This window comes from Asparagus officinalis, chromosome 8 (genome assembly GCF_001876935.1).
Source record: "Asparagus officinalis chromosome 8, Aspof.V1, whole genome shotgun sequence".
NCBI lineage: Eukaryota > Viridiplantae > Streptophyta > Magnoliopsida > Asparagales > Asparagaceae > Asparagus > Asparagus officinalis.
Window position 1 is genome coordinate 4,734,564 of NC_033801.1, and position 18,140 is coordinate 4,752,703.

The 18,140-nt window shown below is 36.4% G+C and overlaps 2 protein-coding genes across 2 annotated transcripts; one reads left to right on the plus strand and one right to left on the minus strand.

The window, feature by feature from the left end:
• LOC109820371 (heat shock protein 83) lies at positions 2,560-6,374 on the plus strand. Its single transcript, XM_020386500.1, has 4 exons — positions 2,560-2,890; positions 2,991-3,132; positions 4,253-4,533; positions 4,618-6,374. Exons 1-4 carry the CDS (start codon positions 2,753-2,755, stop codon positions 6,163-6,165), a joined length of 2,109 nt encoding a protein of 702 aa, XP_020242089.1. The 5' UTR covers positions 2,560-2,752; the 3' UTR covers positions 6,166-6,374.
• On the minus strand, positions 13,615-15,802 carry LOC109820197 (myb-related protein 308). The gene is made up of 3 exons (XM_020386302.1): positions 15,624-15,802; positions 14,887-15,016; positions 13,615-14,465 (listed from the first exon to the last, which is right to left on the minus strand). Exons 1-3 carry the CDS (start codon positions 15,754-15,756, stop codon positions 13,829-13,831), a joined length of 900 nt encoding a protein of 299 aa, XP_020241891.1. The 5' UTR covers positions 15,757-15,802; the 3' UTR covers positions 13,615-13,828.

Consider the following 18,140-nt stretch of genomic DNA (forward strand, 5'->3'; position numbering starts at 1 on the left):
TGCTTATTTTCCATCTATTTTTCAAATTAAAAATATATTTCCTTTTTAAATGTAAAATATCATTCCTTTTTTTCCTAGAAGGTTCCATTATTTTCACTCATCCATCTCCTTCTCAAAATTAAGCTTTTATGCATGACTCTTTTAAAAAAATATTATTATGAGAATAAAAATGCCACACAATGTGAAGTAGGTAGTAACATGTTTTAAAAAGAAACCTTATTTAACATGTATTAAATATTTAAATGAAAATAGTTTTTAACAAGTAAAATATAATTTGTTTTTTTAATACATTCAAATGTTCATTAAGAACTTTAAGCTCAAGTTCGGTCCTCTTATTAAAGTAAAGATGCACTAATTATTATTTTTAGATGCCATATACATATTTTCTTAGCAATTTCTTATTATTTTGATCAATATTTTTTACTAGAGATAATATAAATGCACATAAAATATTAACATGGATGATCAACAACTCTTTATATAGTAATTTCATATTACTTGCACTTGCCAATACATTACTTTATTATTACGTTTTTAGAAATTTTGATTTGAATATTTGAAAATTTTGAGTATTGACATCTAATTCTTAACAAAGCAAACTCTTCAACAGAAAAGAAGTAAAGACAACACAATTCTCTAGGGTAAGAGCATCGACTATTGGATTCAAACCAACATGTGTCTGGTCCAGATCCTAGCCTCTAATTACCATGTGTGCTTGGCTGTAGAGGATGAGCCCATTGGAGTTCACCCTACAAAACAAATTTAATAGTTAAACTTATCCCTAGAAAATTTGAGCTAATACTGGCCCAAACCAAGTCATATTTCCCCCCGAAGTAGGACTAGGATCAATTCTAAACTCATTTTGAGGTGTCACCAAACACAGCCTTACAAAGATCAAAGTTGTGTTTAGATTGAACCATGCTAAATGCATAATACTTTTATCTAGGCATTAATCTTCAAGATTTTAATGCATTATAACTAATCTACTCCTCTATACAAATGAGAGAACCCATGATTCACCATTCATGTTACAGTAAATGTTACAATAACATTTGTTGTTGTGTTATTACGGACTATAGCAAACAGAAAAATAGACAACGTAGCATTTTTTGAAAAATATTACACGGGAACACTGTATCGTTTTTTAAAAATGAAGCAGAGGTGGTTACTGTAGCAGTTCAAAAATTTTCAAAATATTGTTGTAGCATTTATATATCGGGATAACTATAACAAGAAAAAAATGATAAATCATATTATGAGTTCTTAAACTCAAGAGGTATCAAATATGCTTTTTCCAAAATAGCATGGAATCCAATTCTTCCCAGCAAAATTCAGATTTTCATTTGGCTTTTATCTCTGAATCGCCTACAAACAAAAGATAATCTCATGAAGAAAGGGTGGCAAGGCGATCCTAAATGTGTTCTATGTGATGTGCACATCGAATCTAAAAATCATCTCTTCTTCTCATGTAAAACATCAATGGAAGTCTGGCAACATTTTAGAAAATATTTCTTACCTTTTAATTGGCCAACCTCTCTGGATGATATGTTGTTATCTGTTGCATCTCTACAAAAGCTTGATGGTCTCACATGGCGCACCATCTTATCTGTAGTCTGTTGGGTTATATGGACTTCAAGGAACAAATTTATCTTCGAGCAGAAAACTTTTTCAGCTGAATCTATTATTAACACTTCTATTCTTGCTTTGTATGAATGGACAGAATCGGGAAGAAGGAAGGAAGCTTATCAGTTGGCAAAAGTGTTCAAAGCAAAACCAATCCCTCGCAGCAGCAGCTAAGAAATCTGGATTTGTCTAAGTGTGATGTACATATATACTTTTGTCAGTGTTATCTTGTCTTCTATTTGATTTATAGAAAATTTAATTTCTCTTTTGCTACATGTATGGCCGGCTTTGGTTCTCCTTTATATCTATGTCAACGATGAATGACGGCAAGGCCCTCTCTTCATCTTCATGGATGTTTAGGAGAAGAAGGTTATACATCAATGGTTAAGAGAAATTAAGTTTTCTATCTATCAACTGACGGATACATTTCGTATCCAACTTTTGTAAGACACTTATATTTTTATTAAATGAACAGGGTCCATCCCTTGTTTTTCCATCAAAAAAAAACAAGAAAAAAAATGATATGCCATACTTTGTATGGTGTTCACGACTAGTATTAAAAATAGTAAAATAAATACTACTCTTAATCCCAAGAAAGACGTTACCCACCGAGCAGCTTCCAGTCAAATCATGGATGGTGAGTACCAAGTCTTAAAGCCTCTTATCTACAGAAACTCTCCGATCATTTCACACATCCATTTTGCCAGCCACAGTAAATATATATAAAGAAACAAAAAAAAATAAAAAACATTCAAATCAAACTAAATAGTAGGTTTAGTTCCAAAACCGGAGCGCGCTGATCAGGCCCAACAAAGGCCCATCATACATACTTTCCCGGTCTCGCTTTCATTATTCTCTCCCGCCCAAAATATTAAACCCAGAACCTTCTCGAAGCGAAACGAAGCGCCAGAGCCGTCGATACCCCCAAAATAAACCCAAGTAAAGCGTCAGAACCCTCTAGAGATCCCTCGATCCCACGAAGCTCCTGGACACTCTCAAAGCCCCCCTATAAATATCTCTCTCCCCTCTTTCTCGCGTTTCAGCAGATCGCAGAAAAACATTGAAAGCCCTAATCTCAAGTTCTCAAAATCTCAAAGCTTCGATTCGATCCTTCGATCTCGATCGATCAATGGCGGACGTTCAGATGCAGGAGGCCGAGACCTTCGCTTTCCAAGCGGAGATCAACCAGCTTCTCAGCTTGATCATCAACACTTTCTACTCGAACAAGGAGATCTTTCTTCGAGAGCTCATCAGCAATTCCTCGGATGTAAGTTTTGGTCTATTTTTGGGATTATTTAGGGTTTTTGTTGATTGAGGAGTTCTTAATCTGATGTTTTTGTTTGATTTTTGTGGTTGTTTTCGCGAAGGCGTTGGATAAGATTCGATACGAGAGCTTGACGGATAAGAGCAAGCTCGATGCTCAGCCGGAGCTGTTCATCAGGTTGGTGCCGGATAAGGCGAGCAAGACGCTGTCGATTATTGATAGTGGAGTTGGGATGACGAAGGCTGGTGAGTGATTCCTTGCCTCGTGAAATTTATTTACTAAATTATTAGAGTATTGATGTTAAATTATTGATGATTTGTTGTTTATCTTGACTATTGGCTGTGTTACTGAGGGAAGTGTTTTGAGCATTGTGAGATAATATGCAACTGCGTGCTGATTGAAAGTGGAAAATCTTTCCGTAATCGTAGAAATGATTATAATTAGAAATGATTATAATTAAAGAGGAAGTATATTGAAAATTAGCTGTGTATTAAGCTGGATTGTAGAACAAATGCTGCTAACTGTAAATGTCTGAGAAAATTATGCATCACAAATTTTAAAATCGTATCTTATGGCACATGGTTTCCTGACTATTAAATTTTTAAATAATATGCCAATGAAAATATATCTTGAATAGGATGATATATCAATAAAAATAGGCTATTCTGCGAAGAATATTAATTTTTTAAATAATTTGCCAATGAGTTTTGTAGATCTTAATTTGGAATTACAAGAATGGATAGAACAAATCGTAATATGAAGGAATTACTTTGAATTGTTAATATATCTTGAATAGGATGATGAAGATATTAAGCTTAACCGATAGAAGATGATTCATACAGAGATATATGTTCATTGCAGCTTGGTTTACTAAATTATAGACAATCGCTTGTTTTACACTTTGTATGTGAACACAAAATTGGTGATAATTGGTTTTCAAGCTAGTTAGCCCTTGAATGAGAAGTTGTGAAATCAGTTGATTTCTTGATTGACAAATAATCCTGTTTAGACATGTTTACTAATCAGCCAATTTGCTGCATTGTGTCCTATGTTTTCTAGTTTTTTTGTTAGATTGTTGAATATTATCTTGGTTCATAGCGTCCAGGTCATGAAAAAAGTGCAGTACCCGATGTGTAGCTAGCTTGAAGAGCATATTATATTACTCTGGAAACATATTAATTGTTTGAAATGCTCAACACAATAGTTGAGATAGCGTATAATGTTTGGTATCCTCTGTATTTTGGTTGAGTAAAAGTTGCTGAGAATAATGGGTATTATCCTCTTGTAGTTCTTGAAGAACCAGATGAATTCGGTCTGCATTTGCACTTTTCTGGTTCCTCCTTCTCACCTTGTCTTTTTTATCAGATTTGGTGAACAACCTGGGAACAATCGCGAGGTCTGGAACCAAGGAGTTCATGGAAGCATTACAAGCTGGGGCTGATGTGAGCATGATTGGGCAGTTTGGTGTTGGATTCTACTCGGCATATCTTGTGGCTGAGAAAGTAGTTGTTACAACCAAGCACAATGACGACGAGCAATATGTTTGGGAGTCCCAAGCTGGTGGCTCCTTCACTGTTACCAGGGATACAACTGGTGAGCAGCTTGGTAGAGGAACAAAGATTACCCTGTACCTTAAAGAGGATCAGGTGCTTGCTCTACTCAAAAGTTCCTCTAGAATTTTTGATCTCGTAGTGTAGTATGATTTCTTACACCATTTGAACTTGTTGCAGTTGGAGTACTTGGAAGAGAGAAGGCTGAAGGATTTGGTGAAGAAGCACTCTGAGTTCATCAGCTACCCCATCTACCTCTGGACTGAGAAGACAACCGAGAAGGAGATAAGCGATGATGAAGATGAGGAAACCAAGAAAGAGGAGGAAGGGGATGTGGAGGAGGTAGACGAGGAGGAGAAAAAATCCAAGAAGAAGAAGGTGAAGGAGGTCTCTCATGAATGGACTCTAATCAACAAGCAGAAGCCTATCTGGTTGAGGAAGCCGGAGGAGGTTACTAAAGAGGAGTATGCTTCTTTCTACAAGAGCCTCACCAACGACTGGGAGGACCACCTTGCTGTCAAGCATTTCTCTGTTGAGGGTCAGCTCGAGTTCAAGGCAGTCCTATTTGTCCCTAGGAGGGCCCCATTTGATCTCTTCGACACCAGGAAGAAGATGAACAACATCAAGCTCTATGTCCGAAGAGTGTTCATCATGGACAACTGTGAGGAGCTAATTCCAGAGTACCTAGGGTTTGTCAAAGGTGTTGTGGACTCTGATGATCTCCCTCTCAACATCTCCAGAGAAACGCTCCAGCAAAACAAGATCCTGAAGGTGATTAGGAAGAACTTGGTGAAGAAGTGCATCGAGATGTTCAGCGAGATTGCTGAGAACAAAGAGGATTACGACAAGTTCTACGAGGCCTTCTCAAAGAATCTGAAGCTGGGCATCCATGAGGACAGTCAGAACAGGGCCAAGCTAGCTGATCTTCTGAGGTACCACTCGACCAAGAGCGGAGATGAGATGACCAGCTTGAAGGATTACGTGACCAGAATGAAGGAGGGCCAGAAGGATATCTACTACATCACCGGAGAAAGCAAGAAGGCTGTTGAGAACTCCCCCTTCTTGGAGAAGCTCAAAAAGAAGGGGTATGAAGTGCTTTTCATGGTGGATGCAATCGATGAGTACGCTGTCGGACAGCTGAAGGAGTACGATGGCAAGAAGCTTGTTTCCGCAACGAAGGAAGGTCTGAAGCTCGAGGACACCGAAGAAGAGAAGAAGAAGAAAGAGGAGAAAAAGGCTGCCTTCGAGAGCCTATGCAAGACGATGAAGGAAATTTTGGGTGACAAGGTCGAGAAGGTGGTGGTCTCCGATAGGATTGTGGACTCCCCTTGCTGTTTGGTGACGGGTGAGTATGGGTGGACCGCGAACATGGAGAGGATCATGAAGGCTCAGGCCCTGAGGGACAGCAGCATGAGCTCTTACATGTCGAGCAAGAAGACCATGGAGATTAACCCGGAGAACGGTATCATGGAGGAGCTCAGAAAGAGGGCTGAGGCAGATAAAAACGACAAATCGGTGAAGGATCTTGTGCTGCTGCTGTACGAGACCGCCCTGCTGACATCTGGGTTCAGCTTGGACGATCCTAACACCTTTGCCGGGAGGATCCACAGGATGTTGAAGCTCGGGCTGAGCATCGACGAGGATGAGGGAGCTGGTGATGATACAGAAATGCCCGCTTTGGAAGAGGATGCAGCAAATGAAGAGAGCAAGATGGAGGAAGTTGATTAAGGTGTCAGGTGACTTGCTTTGTTGGAAGGGTGCGCTAGTCTCTTGTAGTTTGTCTTGGTGCGTCTAGTCAGTCGTGGGTCATTCTGCAGCGTCCTCTGTTATGTCTGTGTGTGAATAGGGATGTGGTGTGGGGTTATAGAGTTTTTGGCTTTGCTTTTTTTAGTCTTCTGTTTCGTTGAAAGATAAGCAACAATCTTTGTGTTCTCATATGGTGTTGGTATGTTTCCTAGAGTAGTTTTATATGCTCTTAAACGTCCAATATATTTTTATTGAATGCATATATTGTTTGAATATTTTTTTGTATAATTGTTATATTAGATTTAAAAAGTAAGCATTTTATTATAACTTCTAATTTTGATATCATCATTGAAAAAGAAAATATAATGCTTAAAAAAAACAATGTTATTTTAAGTTTGAAAAATAAAAAATTGAGCTTATCTATTGCGATTTTATCTCATGAAAAAGATAATGCCTTGTGCTTATTTTATGAAAAAGATAATGTCTTGTTAGAAGTAGAAACTAGTAAAAATAATTTAAGTTTATTTATAAATAAATATATTTGCTCTACTTCTATTGACAATGTTTCTATGCCTAAAGTTGAGTTGAACAATATTAAAAATCGCATTTCATCTTTAGATTCACCTCTAAAAACATACATTGTTAAAAATGATAAGTTTATGGACAAGTGTGTTAAATCTAATGCTACAATTTCTAAATCATCTACACACTAGGGGTGAGCAAACGGTCAGTTCGGTCGGTTTTTATCAAATTTTGAACAACTGAAATCGAACCGCCCATTATTCAAAATCGAATCAAACTGTTGCAAGTCGGTTCGGTGCGGTTCGGTTCGGTTTGTTCGGTTCCAACTTCATCCAACAAACAAATGCATTCAAAATTTGAGCGTCCATTCTTGATATATTCGACAATATTAAATTTAAAATGCTTGAGAAAATAGGTACATGTTTTAAGAGTCCAGCCCCGAAAGCTCTTGTGACCTTCAACGAGCCTTTCACCCGTTCACAATCGCCGAAATGTCATCAGGATGCTCGCTCCTAATCCTAACAACCTCCTGCAATCAAAACACACACAAAAACACACATCAAAATCATGATCGATCAAATCAAATAACGTTTAAAATTCAGCGAAATGAACAATTCAAAAACTAGCCCTTCACCTCTTTAACACAGGTATTGCGATCCAGTGTAAGCTGCAGAGTGACCAGATCGAGCAATTCATCATCCACCTCCTCGTTGATGCTCCTCAAGTCCCTCCTCCCCTTCATCCCCAAAATCGCCCAGCTGCCGCCGACGTTCATCAGGTAAACATCCTGCCCTTTCATCACCGTCACCAAAACACAAGAACCCATCAAAGAGAGCTTCGGATTCTCGGCGACCATCATGTCAGCGCAACCCAAGAAGGTCTTTTCGGTCCTCATCAGCACCCGTGACAGAGCCTTGAGCACCTCACCGTGGGTTTCCTCGTCAAGATCCAGTATTTCGAGCTCCTTCTGTTCTGGACCTCAGGGTAGAGGTTTGTGAGCAAGTCTATTGTTGGATGACTGAAGAAATTTGAGACGGAGGAGTTGTAGTGGATCTTGGTCTCGAACGTGGCAGTGCAGGGCTCGTCAATGCGGAGGCTGAACTGGCCGGCGTCGTCATCGGGAGCTTGGAGGACTGAGCGTGGAGGACTTGGGACGGAGCAATGACAGCTGGAGAGTGAGATTAGAGATTTAGGTTTAGGATTGTGAGGGGTTAGGATTTTATAGAAATGAAGAATGGGTTGGATAAATGAAGAATGGGTATAACCGCATGGGTTAAATAATAGTAAGGGATATAAGCGGTCGGTTCGGGCGGTTCGGGTTGAAAATTTTTTAACCCAACCCAAATCGAATTATAACTAAAACCGAACCGAACCGTTAAACGTGGGTCGGTTCGGTCGGTTTTTTTGCTTTGGACCGAACCATGCTCAGCCCTACTACATACTATGCATACTTGTATAGCAAAGTTTACAAGTGCTCTATTTGCGGTCGAAAATACCACCTTGCTAAATTTTGCTATGATGCACACAAACCTAAGAATGCTAATGCTCCTTGTGCATCTCATGTAGCTTCATCATCATATACACATACATTCACATGCTCATTCTCACGAAGTTCATCATAAGTATGTTAACGTGTATCAATGTGATTTTTGTGGTAGATTTGGTCATTTGGTCAATTTTTGTTTTGATGTGAGAAGAGTTTCTCGTTTGCAAAATAATTTTAAAGAACAACCTATTTTTTACAAATGAGTCTCGTGCACAATCGTTTGGTCAATACAAATTATTTAACCCTTTATTGCACCTATTCCAATAAGAAATATCAATTTATACAATTTATGTTTTGACCGTGTTAGTGCACCACATACGTCCAAACGGGTTCATAACCCTAAGACTTTGAGCTTAAACGATAGGGGTCATGTTCCTAGACTCTTAGGTATCAAGAGTAATTGGGTATCAAAACTTGTTTAATCTTTAAAAACAAATTTTTTTATGTTTTTAGTTTTTTTTCATGTTCTTAAAGGTGATTTTAATTTTTAGATTTTATTGAAAACTACTTTTAAAATCTTTAAAAGAAAGTATTTGTTTTGATTTGTATTTTTGAATTCATTTTAATTCACTTATATGATGATATTTATGTGTTTGTGCTTATGGATCATCTATTTATGCTTTATAATATATTCTTTATGTGATTTGGTCAATTTTTTTCAAAGAAAAGTTCCTTTATTGATCAAACATCATTCTTAGATATATATATATATACTTTGTTTTGATTTTGATGAGAGGTTTGTGTTTATATAACTCCTCGGGTTTATTGTGTTTATTCCCAAATCTTATTTACCGGACACTAAAAATATTTATATGGGTTAAAACAAGCTCAAGAGCTTGATATGATTGCCTCGCTTGCCTTTTCTTTGTCAAAAAATAATATCAATGTATCTTTATGGATTTAAATCTTGATTTATGATTTCATTTGAATGATTTATTTTCATTTGAAAACTTTTTTTCATGATTCTCATGTTTTTCTTTCATTTGTTTTCATAAATCTATTTTTGCATGGTTTTTATGTGTGTGCATTGAGACACATTCTTTTTAAATGACATATCTTTATGTGTTCTCATTGTCCTTTTGTATGTGAGTTGTGTTTAGCATGCTTTCATCTATACTTGCTCACATATATTTGTCTTGGTCATCATTGCATATATTCCATAAGGTATTTTGATAAGGGTAGTCATTCTCTATATTTGTTTTATACTCACCCATGCTTATTTGTAAGGGGAGCCTTCGCTCTCTTATCATTTCTCTTTTTTGTTATTGTCAAAGGGGGAGAAATATTAGGAGTATATATTTCCTTATTTATATGTATGATAATTATAATTTATATATTTATTTCTTTTCATGCATATATTTTTTTTGTAAATTGTTTGTCATCATCAAAAATGGGGAGATTGTTGGCCTTTTTGTTTTGATGATGTTTAACAAATAATTTATTACTAATATTATTTGTTTACTATTTATGTTTTCTTATATTATAGACAAGCAATATGTTGGAGGATGGATGGAATCAAGCATTCACGATCATATCCAATGGAGGTTGGCGGAATAGTGGAGTGAAACAATGCAATTCAAGTTAAAGATTCAAGTTTAAGCTTCATCCGTAAGTTTACCAAGTCGTGCTTATTGAAGACCTTCATCAAGCTTGGGTATATTTAGCATATGTTTATATTATGTGTGTTTAGTACTTTAAGCTCAATATAATATACACACATATTTTATTGGTTTCTATGTATATATATATATACACACACACACACACACACACATTTTAGTTTTTGGTTTCTAGGTATGTATATAGTTATATATATACATACATGTTTTGGTTTTCAAGTTTATATAAATATGAAATTACATATTTCAATATATATACATACATGTTTTGGTTTTCAAGTTTATATAAATATGAAATTACATATTTCATATTTATTGTTTTGATTTGGTTTATTGGTTTTCAAGTTTATATAAATATGAAATTACATATTTCATATTTATTGTTTTGATTTGGTTTAGCTTTGTAGATATAAAACAAATATATATTCATATACACATTCATATGTTTTATATTCTATTATATTAAAAAAAAATTGTGTTTTTGGGTTATAGACTTTAGAACAATAGGTTATACCTTTTATTAAGTCTATGAATCCATACAAGAGTTTTTAAAACATGGTTTAGTCAAAATGACAAAACAAGTGTTGTTGTATTTTCATGTTTTGGACTAGTTATGAAAAATAATGAGTTTTCACAAATGAGAAGTGCAATTCTAAATTTTTTTTTGTAACATGTACATTAACATGTTTATAAATAATTTTCAAAGTTTTATATTTTTTGAAATTTATTTGCTATTTTCAAAGACACTTTAAAAATCAGTTTTACTATTTAAAACAGGCTGATAAAGTGTTATTAGTCGACTGATACATATGTTCAGTCGACTAAATAAAACACCTGGAATAGTCAATAGTTTCTGTTTTTATGTTGGTCGACTGACCAGTCGACTGATGAGATCATCAGTCGACTGATGAGATCATCAGTCGACTGATGAGCTAAAAAATACCTACAACTGTCAGCTTAACAGTCGACTGATGAAACCCGTCAATCGACTGATGCTATAACGGTTAGTTTTTTTTAGCCTTGTCCTGTTTTGGTTTTTTAGTCTTTTTGCCTTGTTTTCTCTTGCCTTTGGGATTCCTATAAATACCCTCACATATCCTCAGTTTTATCAACAAGAAGAAAGTTTTTAAACAAGTTTTAAGAGAGTTTAAGTGTTTGTTTAAGTTTGTTTCAAGAGTTTAGTTTGTGAAGAAAATTTCACAAGAAGAAGAGGAGATCACCATTTGTGTTTGAGCTTCAACTCTTCTCTCTCTCCCTTTTATTATCTATAGAGAAGTTTTTCTAAACTCTATTTCTAGCTATTTATTGTTTTGTTCATAATTTCTATAAGCTATAATAATTATTTGAGTTTAGTTTGTTTTGATTATACTCTTTGTTCACACACAACCTATTGAGCTTATTGTATTTTCATACATAGTATAATTTGGATTGTGGGGGATTGTGTGACTTAGAGAGTGAGCTTACAATTCGTTCTCATGCATTATAGAGAACAAATTTGTTGTATTTGTACTTATTTGTGAGATCACTTTGTAATATACTTGTGCACCGAGAGTCTGAGAGGATTGTGTGGTGGGAGATAGGGTCGTCCCAAGAGGAGTGTGGTAGGTGGTAATGCCTAGAGGTAGGTTATAATTCCTAACACTTAAGGGAGCCACGAGCTAGAGACCAATACTTAGAGGGTGTAGAGTGTGATTGTAAGAGTGTGAGATTGTAAAGTTTTCGGTGAACTAGAAAACCGTGTGTGAGGTGTAAACGTTTTTCGGGTGAGCATAAAAAACTCGGTTGTGATAGTGGATTTCTCCCTGAGAGTGGGGAGCGGAGACGTAGAACGGAAGGTCCGAACTCCGTGATCATTTCTTGTGTGTTTGAGTTTGGCTTGTGCACTTATATTTTGTTTATCTCTATCGTTATTCTTTTTTGTCTAATTCATCCACTATATTATTTGTATTTGTTTATCTTATTTCACCCTTGTTTATATTGTTTATCCTTACATATAATTATTGTATATTATTCTTTCTAGGATATATTTATTTAGAAGTTTTTAATTTGGTATTTAAATCGGATTAGCTTAGCATAAACCCTATTCACCTCCCTCTAAGTTTTTAGTTTGGCATTTCAATCACTACGTTAAAACTTTTTTTAAAATTGTAAATTAGTCCCTCAAATTTTAAATATTTTTATGTGATGGTTGATATATGTTTACTTCTCAATTTATGTTGGAAATAAATTTATGCTATAAGGGTGGTAAGCACACCATGGTGACCATAGTCATACTTTCTTCTTTTTTTTTCATTTGAACCAAACACTAGAAAGTGAGAGAATCTATTTACACATCATTAGTTTTTTCCTTTTTTCAAATTGAACAAAACTAAGAAAAATGGTGGAAAGTACTTTCAGCTCATATTTTTGGCGAAACAAACACAAGAAATACTTTCCATGAAAGTAAGGAAACACAAAAAAAATGAAGAAAAATGAGTTTTGGAAAATGAAGGAAGCGAACCAATCAGGCCCTGATACAAAATCTGACACAGAAGCTCTTTGTCTCGAACAATATACTCTTTGTCTCGAAAATTATCTGATTAACTCTTTAAAAGCTCTCAATCAGTAACCGGGAAAAGTTCCATCATTTCTCCCTAATTATGAAGAAAATTGTTAATTTATTATTTGACAACATATGTCTTTCGCAACTATTCGCCCGCCTTAGTCCTTCGAGTGCTAGCTCTAAACATTTTTGAGTTCTTCCTGCTTTTCCAGTTGTAGAATTTACTTAGCATTTGCTATGGCCGACAAACTGCTACCTTTTCTAAAAAATTCCCCGGCTGTATAGCAATTGATGAAGAACTAATATTATGCTTTTAGCCGATAATTGTGACCACTTTCTTGAGAAAAATGATGCACGAGGATTATTAGTCCATCCAAAGTGCAATTATGGTAACATATGCATGCATTGAATTCAACTGTGCACTGCGCACTCATGATAGCGATCACCATCTCTTTTGTTGAAAAGCTTAGAAAACTTATTTCAATATTGGATTCCAATTACCCAAATGGCACTGTACTCCGGCTAACTTATCTGATCTTGTGCTGCAACTTGTAGGTGACAAGGGGACAAAGCCACAAAGGATCGAATTGTCACGCAGGAATGAGAGGGAGAAATTAACCTTGTAAAGGTGAGAGAAAATAAATGAGAGCCTGAAAATTTTCATGATAGATATATTTGAATTTCAGTGTCTGTTACATTACTCACTTTTCTATTTGCAGGATTTATACTTGTTACTGATGATTGTGCCTGACTAGTTGTGAAGCAGGAGGATTAAGTTCGCTCCAGGACTTGATTGACAACTGTAAGTAAGAAGTTTTCAAAGGAAAAAAATTGTTACTTGTACATGTTTTTTTATTTAGCTCTCTATATATATATCCAAAAGAGAAACGATTAGAATCTTTTATATGGCATTGATTCGAAATGTATCAGATTTTCTTGTTTCTAGATCTAAAGTGCACCGATGAGGTGCAAGCGGGTAAGGGAAATATTATTCAACTAAAATTAGACAAAAAAAAAAGAATGAAAAAAAAGTTAAAGGGAGTACAATGCTGTAACGTGTTTAATCTTGTGGCCATATATATGGTCTTTATTGTAGATTTAATTTTCGTTTCATGAGAATGATGCACGGTATATACAATGGATAGCTCCACCTTGTTATCTTTATATACGTAATGTAGCTTTAAATAAATTAACATCTCATTCACACGCATGATTCATGCCTTTATGACACTGCACAAACCCTCGCTTCAAAGGAAGGAAACAAAAGGAGAAAAAAAGGGGGGCAACAACAAACCAATAAATAATCGATCCACACTAGTCCTTATTTGAGAGAGAGGTAAAGGAAGAGAGAGAGAGAGAGAGAGAGAGAGAGAGAGAGAGAGAGAGACTTGTCAACCTCTAGTAGATTAAGAGTGCTCATTGAGAAGAAGGGAATGAACCAGCAGCCATGCGCTCTATATTCGATGAAGTTGTGCTTGAAAGATCATGATCACCAACTAGCTCCCCTTGAATTTGCTCCCATATGAGAAGGCTAGGATAATTTTGAGTCTCCACCCACCCACTCACATCTTGCTTCTCAAAGCATTCTCTATTAATTGGATCTCCATCTTCTCCTATTTGCACCATACCCGCCATCCCATCCACCAAAGGTGGCAAATAGTTCGAATCCATACTACTAGTATTATATGCAAAAAACGAATTATGCACTGCTTGGTCTTGATGCTGAATATTAGGGTTCCAAACCTCGGAGCTCAGCCCGATATTACCTCCATTATTATGATCACCAATGCTAGTATCAAACATGAAGAGGGGGCAATGATATGGAAAGATTGCATCCTGATGTGAAGTAGCACTTGCTGGCGGCATGTTTTGGCTTGTGAAAGCATCAAATTGGTTGTTTGAGTTATAACTAGGGTTAATGAGTTCAGCACTAGGGGGACTTGTCGATGAAGGGGTTGTAGGCTTTCGGATCTTCTTCTTGATCCATGAGTTCCAGTAGTTCTTGATCTCGTTATCTGTTCTCCCGGGCAAGTGGCTTGCTATATGAGCCCATCTACAAAATTATAATGCATGTTATAACGAGAAAACTTTGGAATTAAGCATTATAGAGACTTCTTTTCCATATGAAAACGAAAGCTCATGGTCTCAAGCTTGTTACCGTATCGTTATCGTTGATATTCTTCGCAAAGCTTGTTAGTACATCATTATCATGAACATGTATATATGTCACTGTTTGTTGTTTAGTCAGGTACTACAACTGTTTCTACTTATATTAACAGTATATTAGCATGTAGAATATTACATGTCGATGCGTACTTCGCAAAAAAGCAAGTGCATATACTTAGAAGACATATCCTCGTTGATAACTTCATGACAACATTCGCAATACCATTATATGTTAGATTTAAGAAATTAACAACTGTAAATTAATGCATTGTATCATGAAATAATATGCATGCTCATAAATATCAAACCTGTTTCCAACCATAGCATGAAGGCTGATGATTAGTTTCTCCTCCTCTTGTGTGAATCTTCCCCGTCGAATGTCGGGCCTAAGATAATTAATCCACCTTAAACGACAACTCTTGCCGCATCTTTGGAGTCCTGTGTGGCAAAACAACAAGGTGGAGCATTGTTAAATTCAAGCTCTCTCTTTCGATTGCATGTGATGACGTACCTTTTATTTGTTTGTTTGTTGGAACTAGTTAATTTCTGGTGAGGGTCCTACTTTGTTTCACACATGTTTATTATTATTATTTTAATGCATTCTTAATAGTGCTCATTTTTAAGAGTACTGTATAACAAAGTAAGATCGTCTAGTATTGGATTAACACAAATTAAACAGAGAAAATTGGCAGTTAATTAGTACACTACACTGAAATACTTAATTGGGAGGGGCAAACTAGCTAGGGATATACCAAAATGAGTCTTGGGATTATTAGGATGCCATCATTATTATCTAAGAAGCAAAAAAGAAAGACTAGATTGCAAAGGCCTGCATCATGCTGAAATGCCACGGAAAGGACTCATTCATTAATTATTAGTTTTAGAACAAGGAACATATAAAATGAAATGACATGAAAATGAGACTCTAATATTCTCAGAATCTCCATACGGGTGCATGATCAGTAGGATGCCTCCATTATTGAACTAGAGAAGATTAATGTAAAGCACATGTTAGAAGAATTATGTAAGGTCTCAATATATATACCAGCTTTCTCAGGGACTTCACTCCAACATCCGTAGCCATGGGTGCTGATATATCGGATGAGCTTCTCGTCCTCCTCCGGCGACCATAGTCCCCTCTTCACCTTCTGTTGGTTGCAGCAAGAATGATGCCCCATTAGAGTTTTCCTTTCTTATTTCTTTCTTCCTTCTTCTTTCTCCCTCTCGTTTAGTTAGTTTATTTGTTGGAGAGCAGCAGCACTCTCCTTTTTATTTGAGGAGCTTCGCTATTGCTAAGGGTACTACATATATTCTTTCTACTATTCAATCACAATCAAACAAGTCACTATCTCCGACAAATACACTGGATACGGGCCCAGTCATTTCTTTATATCTAACCCTACTCTTTCTCTCTCAATTTGTTGATGCTCTAGTCTTTACATACTGCGACGTAGATGACGTTTGGGGGGGAATATTTGTTACCATTTCCACGTACTTTGAACCTTTGTGGTGTTTGATGACTTGCATTGCACTCGGACCCAACTATACCTTTTGGTCATGATCGCCTGTGGTTCCTCACCTAAGCTACAGCAGAATGGCAAAGCACTTGAGGTGCATGTGCCAATTAAGGAGATCTTGGAAGTTGTATCGATCTTTGGCGGACCATGTCATCAACTCAGCAGAAAACCTAACTACGATGAAAGAAATAACAAAAAAATAAAAATTTAAAATTAAATTAAAACTAAAATTAAAATAAAAAGTAATGGAGAAGCATATAAGGATTTCATAAGGTTGAACAATCAATGTGATTATCTACGTCCTATAATTATAACCAGTTCACGGTTCCACTAATACTAATAAAATTTAAAGAGGACAAATAACTTTAAATTTATTTCCCTATCTAGATACCCTCTTGCTATTGGAATGTTTTAAAAGTGTAGTCTTGTTAAGAACTTAAGATATTAATTTTTAGAAAATAATAGTTCTTCGATCATTTAAAGACTTCGATAATTGATCTCTCTTGCATGTTGCTTTACAACTGTACCCAGCTAAATCGTTGAACCTAATTAGCTTAAGAAATGTTTTCTCCACTGCGGTACCACAAGAACGTGCACTAATTCTAGCAGCCTAGTAATTTTCGAATTAATTATAAAGATATCATTTTCTGTCACAATTCAAACATGGGTCACAAGGGATTGCAGTAGTATGAGCACAACAATTTGTTCATTGTTAGCTTTGTGGAAATTGGCAAAATGCTAACGCAACAATATTATCATTGTGATGTGGGGGCCACCCACGTGAGCCTTTGTTTCTTTTGCGCGTGAAGAAATCGGATGCGGCTAAGTTCGATGCGGCCCACGAAATCATAATATTTCGCAGCTATCTATAATAGGATTTCCTAGGTTTCTGTGGGCAAAGGGTTTTTGTTTTGCGGCTACAGCAAAGAATTTGGGTGCAAGACTTTGGAAATTGACAGGACGGCGGGTGTAGAAGAAAACACAGACGTTGCTTTTGGAGGAGAAAAAACAGCCGCTATCCTGTGTTTGAGTAGCCCTTTATCAGGGTGTTGAGCATCCTTTTGTAGAGAGATATTGTGAGGGGTCTGAGAGTTTGTTTGAGGGTTTAGGTTGTGAGTGATTGTAAACCCTAGTTGTATTCTCTCCCTCTATTAGTAGATCTCCCCCCCTCCTTGCCCCGTGGACGTAAGCAATTTGCCGAACCACGTAAATTTGGTTGTATCGCTTTTGTGTGATTTGTAATAGTTTTTAGGATCCCTTGACAGGTCAGTCCTAGAACTGATGAGAGGAAGAGCCGATATCTCACTTTGTTGAGATATTCACTTCAAATTCTTATTTCTTTGGTGAGACGGGAATTCTTATTATGATCTGACTCTCTTGTTGTGCTGCCGAAGTGCTGCCGAAATTTTCGCTGCGCGCAACAAGTGGTATCAGAGTTCAGATTTTAGATCTAGGGTGTTTTGGATTAGGTAGAGGAAGATTCAGTTGGAAGCTTGGTTCTTGGAGTTCTAGGCTTCGGTGGAGATAGCATTAGGAGTTGTCGTTGGAGATTTCGTTTTCCTCGTGTGGATAGGAGATCTATTTGGAATCTGATCCATGGTTCAGTTGGGTGGTTCTTAATTTCTATCAAATTTGTTCTTTCTCTACAATTTGGAGTTAGTTCGCAATGGGAGAAGAAGGTGAAAGCAGCAAATCGATGGTGAGTACAATACAAGTTGGTTTTCAGAACACTAAGATTAGTGTGGTGAAGTATGACGACAAAATCAACTTTGGTTTGTGGATGAGCTACGTACAGGATGCGCTCAATGCTCAGAATTTAGAAGAGACCATTATGATCCACGAAAGACCACCTAAATATGAAGAGGCAGTATGAGAGAAGATGAATAGGAACGCTTGTGGGGTGATCAGGTCCTGTTTGGAACAAGAACTGAAATATGATGTGATTGGGGTGACGTCTGCAATGAAGATGTGAGAAATTCTTAACAATAAGTATCTCACAAAGAGTGTTGAGAACAGGTTACACTTGCTGCGAAAACTCTTCAGAT